Source organism: Chaetomium strumarium (genome assembly GCF_033439665.1).
Source record: "Chaetomium strumarium strain CBS 333.67 chromosome Unknown B0T15scaffold_2, whole genome shotgun sequence".
Lineage (NCBI taxonomy): Eukaryota > Fungi > Ascomycota > Sordariomycetes > Sordariales > Chaetomiaceae > Chaetomium > Chaetomium strumarium.
The window spans coordinates 4989891-5004040 of record NW_026944430.1 but is presented as its reverse complement, the minus strand read 5'-3'; the positions used below and the strand labels follow the sequence as shown (position 1 = coordinate 5004040).

Sequence of the window (14150 nt, the reverse complement as noted above, 5' to 3'; positions counted from 1 at the left end):
AACCCTAACCTAACCCTAACCCTAACCCTAACCCTAACCCTAACCCTAACCCTAACCCTAACCCTAACCCTAACCCTAACCCTAACCCTAACCCTAACCCTAACCCTAACCCCAGATCTACATCTAGATTTAGATTTAGATCGTGATCGTAGATAAAGACGTTCCTATTCAAGGCCGGCGTGCTTTCAGTATGCATTCCATTAGTAAGAGGTGTGGGTCCTTGCCCACCTTGCGAGTGTAAGCTGTAAAATTTGAGCTAAAAGACAAAAGTGCGTGATTTATTTACCCTCGATAACTAGATTGACGGTCTGGTTCAAAACCCCGAAGCAATGAATAAACACACTGACTGAAACAACGCCCTAACTAGCACCTAATCAGCATGCCCACGTCTAGTCACCGTCAGACCAAAAGCGGCACCTGTGATACAGCATCAATAGTCCTCCGCTTCTTGTCCTCCAGTCCAGAGACCCTGTTCTTATCAGCCAGACGGAGCAGTTCTGACGCGACGGCAAAGGGAGACTTGTCCGCCATCTTTGGGTTGCTGAGGATAGCGGCGGCGACGCCCACAACATGAGGGCACGCTGAGCGACAGTATGTCAGCAAAAGCTTCGTCACAAGACCTGCACGTGCGTTGCGGAAGATACGGTATATGTAAAGAAACCCTCTTACCCATCGAAGTTCCACTGATGGACTTGGTTTCATTGTTGTTGGGGCCGATCCAAGTCGACTCGATACCGACGCCAGGCGCGATGATATCGACCACTACCGCAGTTTTAGCGTCCATACATTGCATGTCCCCGCGAGTTAACAAGTTGCACTTACGTCTACCGTAGTTGCTAAAGCTTGCAAGCTGGTCTTTGACGTCGGATGCGGCGACGGTAATGGCAAGTGGGGTACGTGCTGGCGAGGTCGTCTCGGCGTCTCTCTGTGATTACGATGACATTAGTGAACCTGGCATCTTCATGGGACGTCGAGTGAGATACATACCGGTTGGAATGTGGGTGGCTGTGCATTACCAGCAGCACACACAACGAGGACGTCGGCTCTCACCGCAGCGGAAACCATCGCATCCAGGGGCTCATATAGAGGGCCTCCGAGACTGAGGTTGATGACGGACGGTTTACCATGCTCTTTGTATTGTTGCACGACGTACTGAATGGCGGCCATGATATCGGCATTTGTTGCACCGGCCCTCTCATCAGTATCCGGGAGGTCGTTAAAGACCTTGATGCCGACGATGTCGACCTTCTTTGCGACGCCGTAGTCCTTGGCGCCGATGGTGCCCGCGCAGTGCGTGCCGTGTCCCTGTTTGTCGTCGTCGCTGGTGACTAAGTCTGGATAAGGCTCCGTCACGAACTTACGCCCTTTGGTCGCGCGGCATTCAAATTGCTCATGCTTGTCATTGATGCCAGTGTCAAGCACATATGCCACAACGCCGTGCCCGGCGGCGGCGTCGTTGTACTTGTACGTGTAGGGTCCTGTCTCAGGGACCTTCCCATCGCTGGACAGACGAGCGAGGCCCCAGGGAACTCGCTTGGTAACGGATGAGATGGCGCAGTGCTTGTAGAGTAAGACTGGCTCCACTGAGGCAACCTGCGTGCGGTTAGTATTATCTGGGTAAGGTAGGAGAAGGCATTTCAAGTTATCATAGTATGATTACCTCGGGCAGCTGCTCCAGCTGCTCCTTGGTGGCTTCATCGAACGAGGCCGAGTATCCCCGGGCCTCGTCAAGGTTGAACTCACGATGAACGTGAACGTGGAAGGGTGTTGCATCTGCGGCGCGAATGTTCACGGATGAAAGGTGTTGAGTCTTCGTACTCTCAGAAGCAAAAGGCTTGAGCCTCACAATCCACTGGCCGGGGATGGCTCTGGGTGTAGGGTAAGCTTCGGTATCCGTCATTCTGGGGAGGTTGTGGATAAATCTCGTGTGGTTGCTAGGCTGCGGCAAGGCTTGGAAGGGTTGAAAAGATTATTTGGTACTAAGAGCAGAGTAGTTGACGGGTTATGGCATTATGAGCCAGTTGCCCATACGTGAAAAGCTCACTATCCTCAAATTACCCATAATATACTAACAAAGGAGTCAGTCAGATCTACACCTAACGTCATGTTGCCGAACTGGCGTCACATACGGAAGACCAATGTCGACGTCATTCAAGTCATGATGATGACGATGATGATGATCGTCATCATTATCATCATCATCGTCATCATCATCATCATCATCGAAGATCGCCGAGAACAATTCACAGTCCGCATCTCGATGTATGCGGAGAAACTGATTCATGCTGGAGACAGGAAGTGCGACGTCATCCCCACCTCAGTTCTCCCACAGGTGTCGCTTGCAAAAGACCAATGTTCATCTCGTTCAGGTTGCAGATAGCGGAGAAAGGCGAATAGAACTATGACATGACGTAAAACTTGAAGCATATGCAGAATACCGCACGCCGCCCGCGGCGCCGGACGGCAGAGCCGGGCCAGGCCAGCAGGAAGAGATGGTTTTCATATATGTCTGAGACAGTGCGGCCTGATCTTGAGCGCTCGGGTTGTGATTGAGCTGCCGAGGATAGAGTCGATGGTATTACAGCTAGAGACGAGTCAACGATGGTTGGTGAGACCGATGAGAGATCGGCTGGTAATAGCCTCGTCAACCCATTGCGGGAGAAATGGCTTCGTGGCGGGTTTTGATGCCAAAGGGTTAGTTAGGTCTCGAGGACGCATCGGATGGGATCGCTAAAGGCGCCTAGGAGGATATAGCCAATGCGAACTCGCTTGAGCAGAGATTCTTGTAAAGGATATTGGCGGAGAGGAGCTTCTTAAGGGAATTGGGCGAGTCACTGGCGGTCTTCCACAAGTCGACTATCAAGCTATGTCCTCCAAACACCAGGCGAGCCGGTCAGCGGCCTTTACCGGAAGCTCAGGGCGCATGTTTTCACGTATTATACTGTACAGCCTTTGCAAGATCATATGAAATACAGGTGCGCAAAAAAAGGACTCTTGCAATTCAGAATTTAGCCAGTTGGTCTAACGTACATGATAAGCGAGCGACGCAGATAAGCGAGCGACGCACTTTCTACCACCCTACAACAACTATCCTCAATTATAATACAACAACGCTAGCAACCAACTACAATTACATCAGAAATAGATGAATCAGATGATTCTACAGCCTCCTAGCAAGTGCGAGCATTATGGCCAGGCCTGCCGCATACCCCACAGCATCGAACCTTCGTATAAGCTCCCCCTGAACCGCTACCATCCGGCTGCGTTTCCTGCACTACCTCCCTACCTACGGCATTCTAATCTAGTAGATTCTTTGTATCTTGTACAGTAAGTGAACTTCCAAGCTGTATACGTGTTTTCTTGGCACGCCGGCGCTTGCTTAGTGCCTCATTGGCCTTGTGAAGCGAAGAGACCTCTAACTGAAGGAGGGCCACCTGGTGCATTATAGCTATCATACCCTTGGCAAGCTGGTCTACAGCATCCAACATTGAAGTTGGGGAGCTATTTTAATGGTTCGCTATGTAAGTCTTGATGAGCGTTGACTGTATATCAGCTCCTTGGGGGTTAACCGGTGTCTAGAAGACCTAGGGTTGTATAGTGCTAGGCTGTAAGGTTGGGGGTATTAGCGTACGAAGCTTTATATCTAGCTTAGAAAGCACCCGCTCTAGGTCGTATGGCATAAGGCCAGCCCCTATAAAGCTACCCTATATATTCTTCTCTATTATAGAAGCAAAGGAGGCTTCTTGGAAGGCATAGAGGAACTTAAGCTTACTAATATAGTTGATATACATACGCATTAAGCCCTCAATCTAGCGACTGTATGCCTGCTTGAGTGGCCTAAAGCAGGTAACATCGAGAGGCTAGAGCCTATGGGAAGAGTATAGAGGCATATAGAGTATAACAATGTTGTTCTCCTTGCAGTAAAGCTCGAATTCAGTCGAGTGGTGGCTCTTTGTGACGAAACTACAAGCAGTCCTGCCTTTGAAAGGGTTCGCCGGTCGAAGGTATCTGCTGGTCGGACTGTAGGTCTCGGTAAAGCTAAAAGGTTCACAACAATGCAAGTTGCAATGTCTATACAGTAAGGTTAGGCTACTCTACTGTTTGTATTGCTCACTAGAGAACTCTTAGAGTCCTCCAAAACGAGTGACTATATACTGGCTATCTTTGGGTGCTCTTATATGCTCTATAGAGCTCCCTAGAGCTTAGTGCTCTGTTGACTCCATCGAGAGCTTCCATTCCTTCGTGCTAATTAGCTTAGCTCCCTGAGCTCTCGTCTGCTCTCTAGAGCACCTTAGAGCTCCTTTTTATTGGTCCTAAATGATTGGTTCGGGTGCGCCCTGCGCTACCCATCGGGTTGTCCCACCTGCAGCTGTCCTGTTGGCTTAATTCGTGACATAGGTGGTTAGCCATATCTTCTATACTATTTAATCTAGGTGGGAATGCGCGTATAGATAGCTCAGTTATATACTGAACTATTGACTTCTCTTCTAGATCTGTGAGCTTACACGAGTTGGCTAGAACATCGCGTCTTGCAGCATGTCCTTTGCGCCGGTGGCGAATCGTTGCTTCTAGAACGTTATATAGCTTAGCTACCGCCCGGATACTGAGATTCTCGCTCTATTTGATAGCTTCGAGGGCTAAAAGAAGCCTAGCTTCTTTTAAAGGGCTACATATGGCTTATTATGGTGGTATTTGGTGGAAAAGTTTAGAGGAGGCGCGTCGCACTGAAAGTGCGTCGCTCGCTTATCTGCGTCACTCGCTTATCATATACGTTAGGCATAGCAGAGACTTTGATGAAAGATATCGCTATGTTATTACTTTCAACCACTTAAGTACATTACTTGCAATATAGAGACCAGACTTGGAGCTTAACTAAGGACTCTAAATACTATATTTTACGGTCTGTCTAAAGCAGTGATATAGTAATCCTGCGCTCTGATAGGAGCAAACACTTCCCCCTAGGCTATTACCGGGTTAACTGAGCATCCGATCTTAAAATCTCATTCAACCTAACCCTCGTAACACACTTCTCAAGCGCAAAGCTACTGGCCAGCTCCTCTAGCTCCACCTCTGTCTTGTTTGCAAACAGCTCCGCCATCTCCCAACCCAGATACTCACTCATCAAGCACTCCCTCACCACGCGCTCGACCTGCCGATCGAACGTCCACGTATTGGGGTACTTTTTCCGCAGCAGATGCGCCGGCACCATCTCGCGCAGCTTGGCGATGAAGGGTGCGTACACCTCCCCGTCGACGGCGCTCTTGTCCGCGACGCCCCAAAAGTCGAGCCCCAGGCGCTTCTTCTTCTCGACAAAGGGCCGCACCAGCCGCATGTAGGCGCTGTCCGGGTCAAGGTGGACCATGCCCTGGTACCCGATGTCCTTCCACAGCCAGATGCTCCACGACACGGGCGCGTCGAACTCGCGGTAGATGCGCAGCTGCTCGCGCAGGAGGGCGAAGCGCCGCTCGTTGGTCGCTTCCGCGCTCTCGGCGCCGTCCCGATCGTGCTGCTGGTAGACGGGGCCGAACTCGCCGTTCCAGATGGGCACGCCGGCCGCGCGCATAAAGGCTACCTTGCGCGCGAAGCTGGCGCGCAGGTGCAGGCGCTGCGCGTCGGATCCGTCGTACTGCTCGCCGCCGGGGAAGCCGAGGCGGGCGTAGTCGTGGCAGCTGTAGACGGCGTTGGGCAGGGCGCGGGCCGGGTCGAAGGCGGAGAAGTCCATGGCGTAGGTGTTGCCGTCGAGGAAGAGCATGTGGTCCGGGTCGACGGCGCGGATGGCGCGCTCGACGCGCTCGTACCACGCCACGAGCCGCGCGTGCTGCGGGTCCGCCGGCTCGTTGAGCGGGTTGTACCCGGCGACCACGGGGTTGCCCGCATAGTGCGCGGCGATGGCGCGCCAGAGCTGCACGGCGCGGTCCTGGAAGTCGCGGAACTCCCAGAAGAGCGCGCGCGAGAGCCCACTGTCGCTGTGCCAGTCCTGGTTCTGACCCCCGGGCACGGCGTGCAGGTCGAGCACGACGTAGATGCCGTGGCGGCCGCATATGTCGACGACGCGGTTCAGGAGGGCAAAACCTTCGGGCTTGATGACGTTGGGGTTGTCGTCGTCCATGAAGTGCCGGTAGTTGAAGGGCACGCGGAGGCAGTTGAGGCCGAGCGAGACGAAGAGAGCGGCGTCGGCGTCGGTGAAGAAGTGGTGGATGAGGCGGTCAAAGAAGAAGGCGGCCTTTTCCTTGCCCAAGACCTCGGCGAGAGCGACTCGGTGCTCATGCTCGTGGCCCGAGTATCCGGTAATGAAATTTTCCATGTTGAGCATGCCGCCGAGCCCGGCTCCCTTGAGGATAACCTTGTCACCGGCGGCGTTGACGATATCAGTGCCACTTGCGCGGAGCATGGTCAGACGCGGTGGCGTGTGCGTAAGTTCTACCCGAACGGAGACATCTTGGGCCAAGCCTGCTGTGGTTCGGGTTGTTGCTGTCGACATGGCGCTGGCTGGGTATCGTAATGCGTCTCTGGCATCCCGGGTTGGGGCCCGTTAAGAGCCATGCTTTATATCCCCTTTGAGAATGGGGTACACAAAAGCCAAGACGTCAGGTCAGTACTGCGTAACCACTTTTAGCCGGCCAACCGCTTTCACACGGACCGAATGATTGGCGACTGATCGCCCATTGCTTGGAGTCGTAGAGCCGGAATATACCCGGTCTGAAGGGCGATACTCCGCGATGTCTAGGCCGACCTCCACGAGCGACATTCCCCGAGTTCAGCTCAGCTTGGTCCCGTCGCCTCGCTTAGTGTAGAGTGGCGCAGGGCTTGCAGCCAACCCTGACACGGCTTTCGGGCCAAGAGCTGGGCTCAGTAGGGATTCTACACGTACAGTCCAACCCTTGAATGAATGTTAGCGCCTGACTTGAGCGACCAGGGGTCAGCCCTAGCGTTTCAGCCCCTGTCGCTTGTTCCGCGCTAACAATCATTGAGGGGTTGAACTGTACACTCCCATCTTTTAAACTGTCACGTGTCATTCGCCGCCGAGCTCTGTTGGACCCATGCCGGATCCTGCGAAAGCACGAACGCATCTCTATCAATTTTTGAGCCACCCAGTTCAGTGTTGAAGCTTCACGGGAGAAAATATGAGCCGGAAGCTGCGGCCGTGCAGGTGTTTGCATGTGCCTGCTCGAGAACTCGTTGAATCTGGCGAAACTCGCGTGTCTCGGTGCTCCAGAAGGCCAAGAGATCGATCACGGCGTCCACTTCAGCCGCCCACCCCTCAGGCATACGCACAGTCAACATGTCACCACCGATAGCCCGAGGACGACGCGCCTCGCGTTGAAGGTGCTTGGCCGTCGCGACCAGTATCAAAGCGCTACGCGAGCAGGACCGCATCATCGGGATCGTGCCGTGGTGGCGGTGTCTGTATCCAGGCCGGTTCACCACCAGCCTCATGAGATGGTGATCCAGGGCCTTTTGTGCCAGCGTCACTATGCCTGCGAGCATCGGGCCCCGCTCGGCGCAGAGCGGTTGTTCTCCCGCATCGGCGCAGCCCAGATACGCAGACAGGAAGGGCCAGTATATCAGCTCAAACAGATTGATCGCGTGCCCTCGGAGCACGAACCGGCAGACATCGTCCTCGTCTGCCGGCGCGTCGAACGACAGGCACGCCGGCAGTGACGCGACCCACTCTCCCGCTTGCTCCTCGTAGCCCGGCACCGCCTCGGCCAGCGCCGCCAGGAACTGCGCCCTGCTATGTCCCCGGGGGGCGGACGCCTGCTTGCGCAGGCGGATCATCTCGGCTGCGACGCGGGCCGAGAGCCGCCGCAGCGAGATCTCGGCCAAGTAGAAGTACCAGGATGTGCGCTCGCGCGCTAGGCGCGAGTGGATCGGCGCGCCGGCCGTCTCCGGACGCGGCGCCGGCGGCGTCGGAAAGAACGGCGGGTAGAGCACGAGATGGGCGTCCTGATGGGGCGCCGAGAAGTCCGGTAGTCGGTGGCCAATGTCTCCGCCGCGCATCTCGCGCTCCGACTTCCAGCTCGACCAGTAGACGGCCTGCTGGAGCGTGTCCGAGGGGGAGGGTGCTGGCGAGCAAGTGTCTCCTATCCCCGCTGGCGGGCTGAGACTGGCTTGCTGGCCAGCGTTTTCTGGGTGGTGGTTCTGGTGGGAAAGCGGGTGGAGGAAGGAGAATTGCTGGCAAGCGGCAAGGGCCTGCAGAAAGAAGCGCCATGCACGCACGGGCTGGCAGGTGCACATCATGTAGACTCCCGACAGGAAGAGACACTGGGCAGCCAGAGTATCATCGGAGCAGAGAGCCATGCCAATCCGCTGCTGCGCGGCGGCAAAGAAGGATTGGGCGCTGCTATACGCGGGCGTCCCTGGCATGGTGTCCAGGCTGGGGCCGAAGGGCGTGGCGATCGCACCTAAAGCACAAACGAGCGAGGCCAGACATGACTCGGCGGACCAGTCCAGGCCGTTGTCAACAGTAGACAAGACCATGTTCCGCGTGGCGGTCTCGTCGAGCACCGGGTTTTTGACGTGCACGTAAGCAAAGAAGCTGTCGAGCAGCTCGCTGATCCGCCCGGGTTCCCTGTCAGGGTCGTGGCCTTCAAAGACAGGCATGGACGGCGCAGAGGTGACGACGGACGCTCCCAAGCACGACCCCGACGGCGATTTCAGGGCGTGCGCCGTCCCCAGCCCGTCTTGGAAGGCTGCAAAGATGGGCCAAGATGATGCGATATCTTCTGGACCCGGCGGTATGACAGCGTCCAAACTGATGGGTTCCTGAGCCTCCTGCGGCTTATCAAGCCGAGCGGACTCGACGACTCTGGTCTTGCTTGCGGTCGGGCTGCCACTGCTGCTGTCAAGCGAGACGGATCTCACTAGTTCTTCCAGGTCGTCCAACCGCTCTAGGATCTTGAGGCTGGCCGGGTCGAAGCTTGACAGGTCGACGGGCGACTGTATGCACGTGGCACCCACCTTGAGGCAGAAAGAGCACGACGGCTTGGCGTTGTCGCACTTGGTACGCCGAGCACGGCAGACTTGGCAGGCCTTGACAGCGCGCTTGCGAGGGTAGGCGGCGGTCCCACGTGGCGGAGGTCGCGTGTTGCTCCCAGCTGCGGGTCCTGGGGCAGCCGCTGATGCGGGGAGATCAGCCATCGAAACTCAGGACAGGGTAGGTTTCTGCGGATAGATGCAAGGGTCCGGTCCAGCAAAGAAGATGCTTGGGAAAAAAGAGCAGAACCACCAGGAACCGCTCTGGAAGAAGAAACGAGGAGGAGCCAAGAGAGAAGCGAGTTGAATAGAGTGGAGGTGGTGGGTCTCAGCCTGTCGCGGAATATCGCTTCTACAATGGGTCTAGGTACACTAGCCCCTTTTCTCCTTCACACTAGCGTTAGCGTCGCTGGGGAACATTTGGGCTAGCGCTGAAAATGCGGAGAGTCTGGGGAAGGCGAACAAACTCCGCATGGACTCTGGCGGCCTGGCCACACCAAGTCGTTGGGACCGTTCTGGATTTATGCGCGGAATGTCGCTCGAAAGCCAATGCCCGTCTCGGTAACACCACCCATAGACCAGCATAGCACCGAAACTTGACGACGATGTCGACGTCGAGCTTCGGGATAAAACCCCAGATATGCCTTCAGCTGTATCCTCAACGGTTTCCCTTCATTCCATCCATCATATCAAAGCCTGTCATACCTCTCGCCTTGTTCTCCTTCTGCGATAGACTGTCGACTCCGTGAAGTCGCACCAGACCCCAACGACGATAACAATAACAACAAGAGGGAAGATGGCTGAAAAATCCACAGATCCCGCGCATGTCGAGGCCGTCGCTTCGAAGGCCCACGACTCCGAGTCCATGTCCAACCTGAAGTCTGCCGTAGTCACAGCAGCCAACCAGCAGGAGCACGAACTCACCCTGGCCGATCTCTTCCGCAGCCATAAGTCCGTAGTCTGGTGGTGCTTTTTTTGGGCCATGGCCGCAGTAGGATGGTTGGTTCGAAACTCCTTTGTTCGGTGTCACGGGCGGCATTGCTAATTAATATCCGCAGGGGCTTCGACGCTCAGGTGAACGGTGCCATGATCTCCGTCGCCTCCTTCCGCCGAGATTTCGGGTGAGCCAGCGTCGCCCCACCTTCTCTTCTCTTCTTCAGCACGACGCTAATACTTTCCTGCAGCTATATTGAAAACGGCGACGCGGTCCTCCCCGCATCGTGGCAGACCGCATTCAACTGCATCAGCACCGTAGGCCAATTCTTCGGCGGCTTCGCCTGCTCCTGGCTTGCCGACCGGACCGGCCGCAAGGCAGCTCTCCTCGCCGGCATCATCCTCTGCACAGGCGGCTGCATTGGCGAGGTTCTGTCCACCGCACGCGGCGCCTTCCTCGCGTCCAAGCTGATCCTCGGCTTCGGCCTTGGCTTCTACCTTACCGTCGCGCCCCTGGCCTGCAGCGAACTGGCGCCCCTTGCGCTGCGTGGCTCCGCCACGGCAGGCGTCAACCTCGGCGTCGCGATCGGCCAGCTCCTTTCCAACGCCGTTGTCAAGGGCTTCGGTGAGCGGGACGACCGCTGGGCGTACCGCGCCCCCTTCGCCATCCAGCTCTTCTTTACCGCCTTTCTGCTCCTCGGCCTGCCGTTCTCGCCCGAGAGCCCGTGGTATCTGGCGCGCAAGGGAATGCGCGAGCGCGCCACGGCTTCGCTGCGCACGCTGTACGGGCGCGGCTACGACGTGGACAAGGGCCTGGCCATGTTGGATGCCACGATCCGGGAGGAAGCCATGATGAGCGACGACACCGAGACGAGCTTCCTCGACTGTTTCCGTGGCACCAACCGGCTTCGCACGGGCATCTCGACGGGCGTGTTTCTCTGCCAGCACATGGTCGGTATCATTTTCGTGCTCGGCTACTCCACCTACTTCTTCCAGCTAGCAGGTGTCGACCCGTCCAACAGCTTCAACCTCGGCGTCGGTGTCACGGCGTGCGGCGTGTTGGGCAACGTCCTCAGCTGGTTCGTCGTGGAACGCTTTGGCCGCCGCAGCATCTTCCTGTCCGGTATGGCCACGCTGACCGCCATCCTGCTTCTCATCGGCATCATGGACGTGGTTCAGACGAGCGCGGCAAAATGGGTTCAGGCGGCTGTGACCGTCGTCTATGCGTTTGTGTACTTCTTGACCATCGGCGCTATGGCGTTTGCCATCCTGGGCGAGGCGTCCAGCACGGTGCTGCGGGCCAAGACCATTTCCCTGGCCACGGCCACCCAGGCCCTGTGTGGGATCGCCATGAACTTTGCCATCCCATACATGGTCAACCCGGACGAGGGGAACCTCAAGGGTAAGGTCGGCTTTATCTTTGGCGGTCTTGCACTGTTGGCAACGGTTGGTAGCTACTTTTATGTTCCGGAGCTCAAGGGTAAGACGTTTGATGAGATTGATCGGCTGTTTGCTGCCAAGGTGCCACCGAGGGAGATGGGACGGATGTGAAAGGTTTTTGGAAGATGGAGTCTGTGATTGGGAGCTTGGCAATAGGGTTGATCTGAATCGGGTGGTTAACGTTAGTGCCGTAGGCTCTATAGGCGCCTTAAATCGTATTTCGAAGGGGTCCCGACGCTACCTGATTTCTATACTAAACGCTGCAAAGCGACATTCACCTACATGCTCCGGCAGAAGTAGGCATAGTAACTTCACCTAACCTCACCCCGTCGTCAGGGATACCCTCGCTGCCTCTGCTGCCGTGCGGGTCGCTGCCGCATTTTCCGCCCATCTCTGCTACAAGGGTGGCAAATTGTGTGCGGGAAGCGCCATTCCGCGAAGCGCGGCACGACGGGGTATGGAGGGTCAAGCGGGGCCGGAAGTTGAAAGAAGTATTGCGCCTCGCGCAGGATGCCGCCATTCGGGCGCTCCACCCTCAGGGCGCCGATGCGGTCCGACGAGAAGAATCCATCGCCCCACCGATTGCCGGCAATGAGGCCGCAGGCGGTCAGGGCCGTGTCATAGTCGATGCCGCCGCTATCGAGTGCGGGCAGCGAGAGAAGCACTATCCCATTAGAGTAGCCGGGATGGAGGAAGTCGGTCCTGCGGGGTCGCTGTGCCGTCTCAGGGCTGTAGTTTGGCTGAGACTCGGGCTCGTTTGCAGCGGGACGTAGTTGCATCTTCTATGTTTTGCCGTGATAACTGATTGAAGTTCGATGAAAGAATGATACTACAAGAGCCGACCGATGGATTGCTAATAATCAAGCATGTCGCGACATGATTGGCTGATCCGTGAGCAGATCTGAAAAAAGCGGGCCGTTGTCCCGCCAACAACCGAGCGAGATTGTAGACATAACGGTCGCCAACCTGCGCAAGTGTCACTCCTCTTTGGGCCATGTGCCTGACGCGCCGTGTAATATCTCCGAAACCCAGTTCAATTCAGATTGTCCTAAGTAGTGAAACACGCCCAATACGGCGGGGGCCCAAATGAGTGTACAATAGCTACCGAACATGAAAGCACGATCCAGTTTCCGGCACATCCCTCCCAAGGGATGTTGACCACCAACGGAAGAGGCGATATAGCCCCGATACCTCTCACACTATCACTAAGCTCTGTCCTGCAAACGCCAGAGTTACAGGGCCACGAAATCCATCATCGACGTTGTGAGATGGGCCGAAACAGCAATCGTTCCATCTTCCTTATTAGCGGTCGATGAAGGTTTAGTTCAGTAGTGGCGGGCGAACCGCTGGCGACAATGACCTGTTCCGAATGAGCATGGGGTTCATGATGTCTGTATCGGTCAACACTCACTGGATACGCTTAGTCCGTGACATAAAGAGTGGCAGCATCCGCGTCGGACCGCTTCTTGTCGGCCACATACAAGGTAGCGGCGTCAGCATCCGACCGCTTGTCGGTGACATAAAGAGTCGCTGCATCGACATCAGAACGTTTGTCCGTCACATAAAGAGTGGCGGCATCAGCGTCGGATCGCTTGTCAGCGACATAGAGAGTCGCCGCATCGGCGTCAGAGCGCTTATCAGACACGTAAAGCGTGGCTGCGTCGGCATCCGAGCGTTTGTCCGCAACATAGAGGGTAGCCGCGTCAGCATCGGAACGCTTGTCTGCTATGGAATCATAGGCTTTGTCAGACTCGACCATAGAAGTATGCGGTCATCGTACTTGATGAGGTTCAGGAGCGGGGAATATCTTCTCTTACTACCAGTGGGCGCGGAAATCGAGGTACCGGCAAGAACCAAGCTAAGAGCAATCTTCACCATTTTGGCGGTTGAGAGGTGGTCTGGATTGGAAGGGAAAGTCGCAGAGTTTGTTGCTTTGACTTCGTCGGGGTTCTGGGATGCTTGTGGCTGGATTTACATGAACTGAGTGACCTGGGACTGCCTGCTGAGTCTTAAAGGGGAGGATCCCGGGTGGGACGCTCCTTTATATCCTGTCCCGAGATGGATGTAGCTCGCTGTGCTTCATGCCACGGTCTCTAACCGTGGCTTCTGTATATAACAGAGCTTGTTTGGCAGAGATAGCATTTGGCAGGGCCGCACAGCCTCCTGTCAGCCTTACTACGTTACGGCCTCACTAGCCCTGAGACTAGAAGGTGATGCTATCCTTCTAAACACCCTCAGATTCACGTAAGGTCACTCGACCTGTGTTCATGCGACAATGACAGTGCATTCTGGACCTGCATGCTTCGTTCTGCCCACGAATGGCGTCGTTATGCCGGCGTCCTCATATTTCAGGCCCTTAGAGCTTTAGAAGCAGCTAGTTACAGTTATGGTACGAATTAGCAGCAAGATGCAAACTCCCGTGTCTGAGATACCAGTAGCTGACCGTTGTAACCGATAACAATGCGAGGTTATCATATCAGAGGTAGTCAAGGACTCTTACTAAGAGCTACATACAATGGCTCCATCCCTTACAGTTGCTATTTGTTCCTATGGAGATTGCCATGCCTGTGTGCTGTATCTCTTTCCTTCGTGGCCAAGCCTAGCGACAACACCAAATCTCATTCAACTACCGGTGTCTCCGTATTTCAGCTTCTAGTGCTGATTTAGCTATAAGGCTACGTACTGACTGTCACAGGAACTAGTGCTGGTAGTGGGGAAGCATGACCGTGCAGAATCTTGGCCGGTGGCGCTACGGCACGGCCAGGCTCACGTCCTCCATGCGGTGTCACCCTACCGGCCAT

At 55.7% G+C, this 14150-nt stretch overlaps 6 protein-coding genes across 6 annotated transcripts; 1 reads left to right on the top strand and 5 right to left on the bottom strand.

Moving 5' to 3' along the window:
- Nucleotides 1-399: 399 nt before the first annotated feature.
- Nucleotides 400-1900, bottom strand: B0T15DRAFT_391081 (putative alkaline serine protease; the record flags this gene model as incomplete). Its single annotated transcript, XM_062864568.1, has 5 exons — nucleotides 400-581; nucleotides 670-762; nucleotides 823-925; nucleotides 988-1593; nucleotides 1661-1900. 5 exons carry the CDS (start codon nucleotides 1898-1900, stop codon nucleotides 400-402), a joined length of 1224 nt encoding a protein of 407 aa, XP_062725072.1.
- A 2927-nt stretch (nucleotides 1901-4827) lies between these two features.
- On the bottom strand, nucleotides 4828-6899 carry B0T15DRAFT_526785 (glucan 1,3-beta-glucosidase). Its single transcript, XM_062868926.1, has one exon. It carries the CDS (start codon nucleotides 6479-6481, stop codon nucleotides 4967-4969), a length of 1515 nt encoding a protein of 504 aa, XP_062725071.1. The 5' UTR covers nucleotides 6482-6899; the 3' UTR covers nucleotides 4828-4966.
- A 211-nt stretch (nucleotides 6900-7110) lies between these two features.
- Nucleotides 7111-9141, bottom strand: B0T15DRAFT_392609 (C6 zinc finger domain protein; the record flags this gene model as incomplete). Its single annotated transcript, XM_062864645.1, has 2 exons — nucleotides 7111-8755; nucleotides 8801-9141. The coding sequence occupies 2 exons, from the start codon at nucleotides 9139-9141 to the stop codon at nucleotides 7111-7113; spliced, it is 1986 nt and encodes a 661-aa protein (XP_062725070.1).
- A 316-nt stretch (nucleotides 9142-9457) lies between these two features.
- B0T15DRAFT_136073 (maltose permease) lies at nucleotides 9458-11571 on the top strand. The gene is made up of 3 exons (XM_062861811.1): nucleotides 9458-9975; nucleotides 10035-10097; nucleotides 10161-11571. Exons 1-3 carry the CDS (start codon nucleotides 9773-9775, stop codon nucleotides 11458-11460), a joined length of 1566 nt encoding a protein of 521 aa, XP_062725069.1. The 5' UTR covers nucleotides 9458-9772; the 3' UTR covers nucleotides 11461-11571.
- Nucleotides 11512-12153, bottom strand: B0T15DRAFT_136081 (uncharacterized protein). Its single transcript, XM_062861812.1, has 2 exons — nucleotides 11632-12153; nucleotide 11512 (listed from the first exon to the last, which is right to left on the bottom strand). The coding sequence occupies exon 1, from the start codon at nucleotides 12126-12128 to the stop codon at nucleotides 11682-11684; it is 447 nt and encodes a 148-aa protein (XP_062725068.1). The 5' UTR covers nucleotides 12129-12153; the 3' UTR covers nucleotide 11512; nucleotides 11632-11681.
- A 616-nt stretch (nucleotides 12154-12769) lies between these two features.
- On the bottom strand, nucleotides 12770-13227 carry B0T15DRAFT_491809 (uncharacterized protein; the record flags this gene model as incomplete). The annotated part of the gene is made up of 2 exons (XM_062866812.1): nucleotides 12770-13074; nucleotides 13167-13227. 2 exons carry the CDS (start codon nucleotides 13225-13227, stop codon nucleotides 12770-12772), a joined length of 366 nt encoding a protein of 121 aa, XP_062725067.1.
- Nucleotides 13228-14150: the final 923 nt, after the last annotated feature.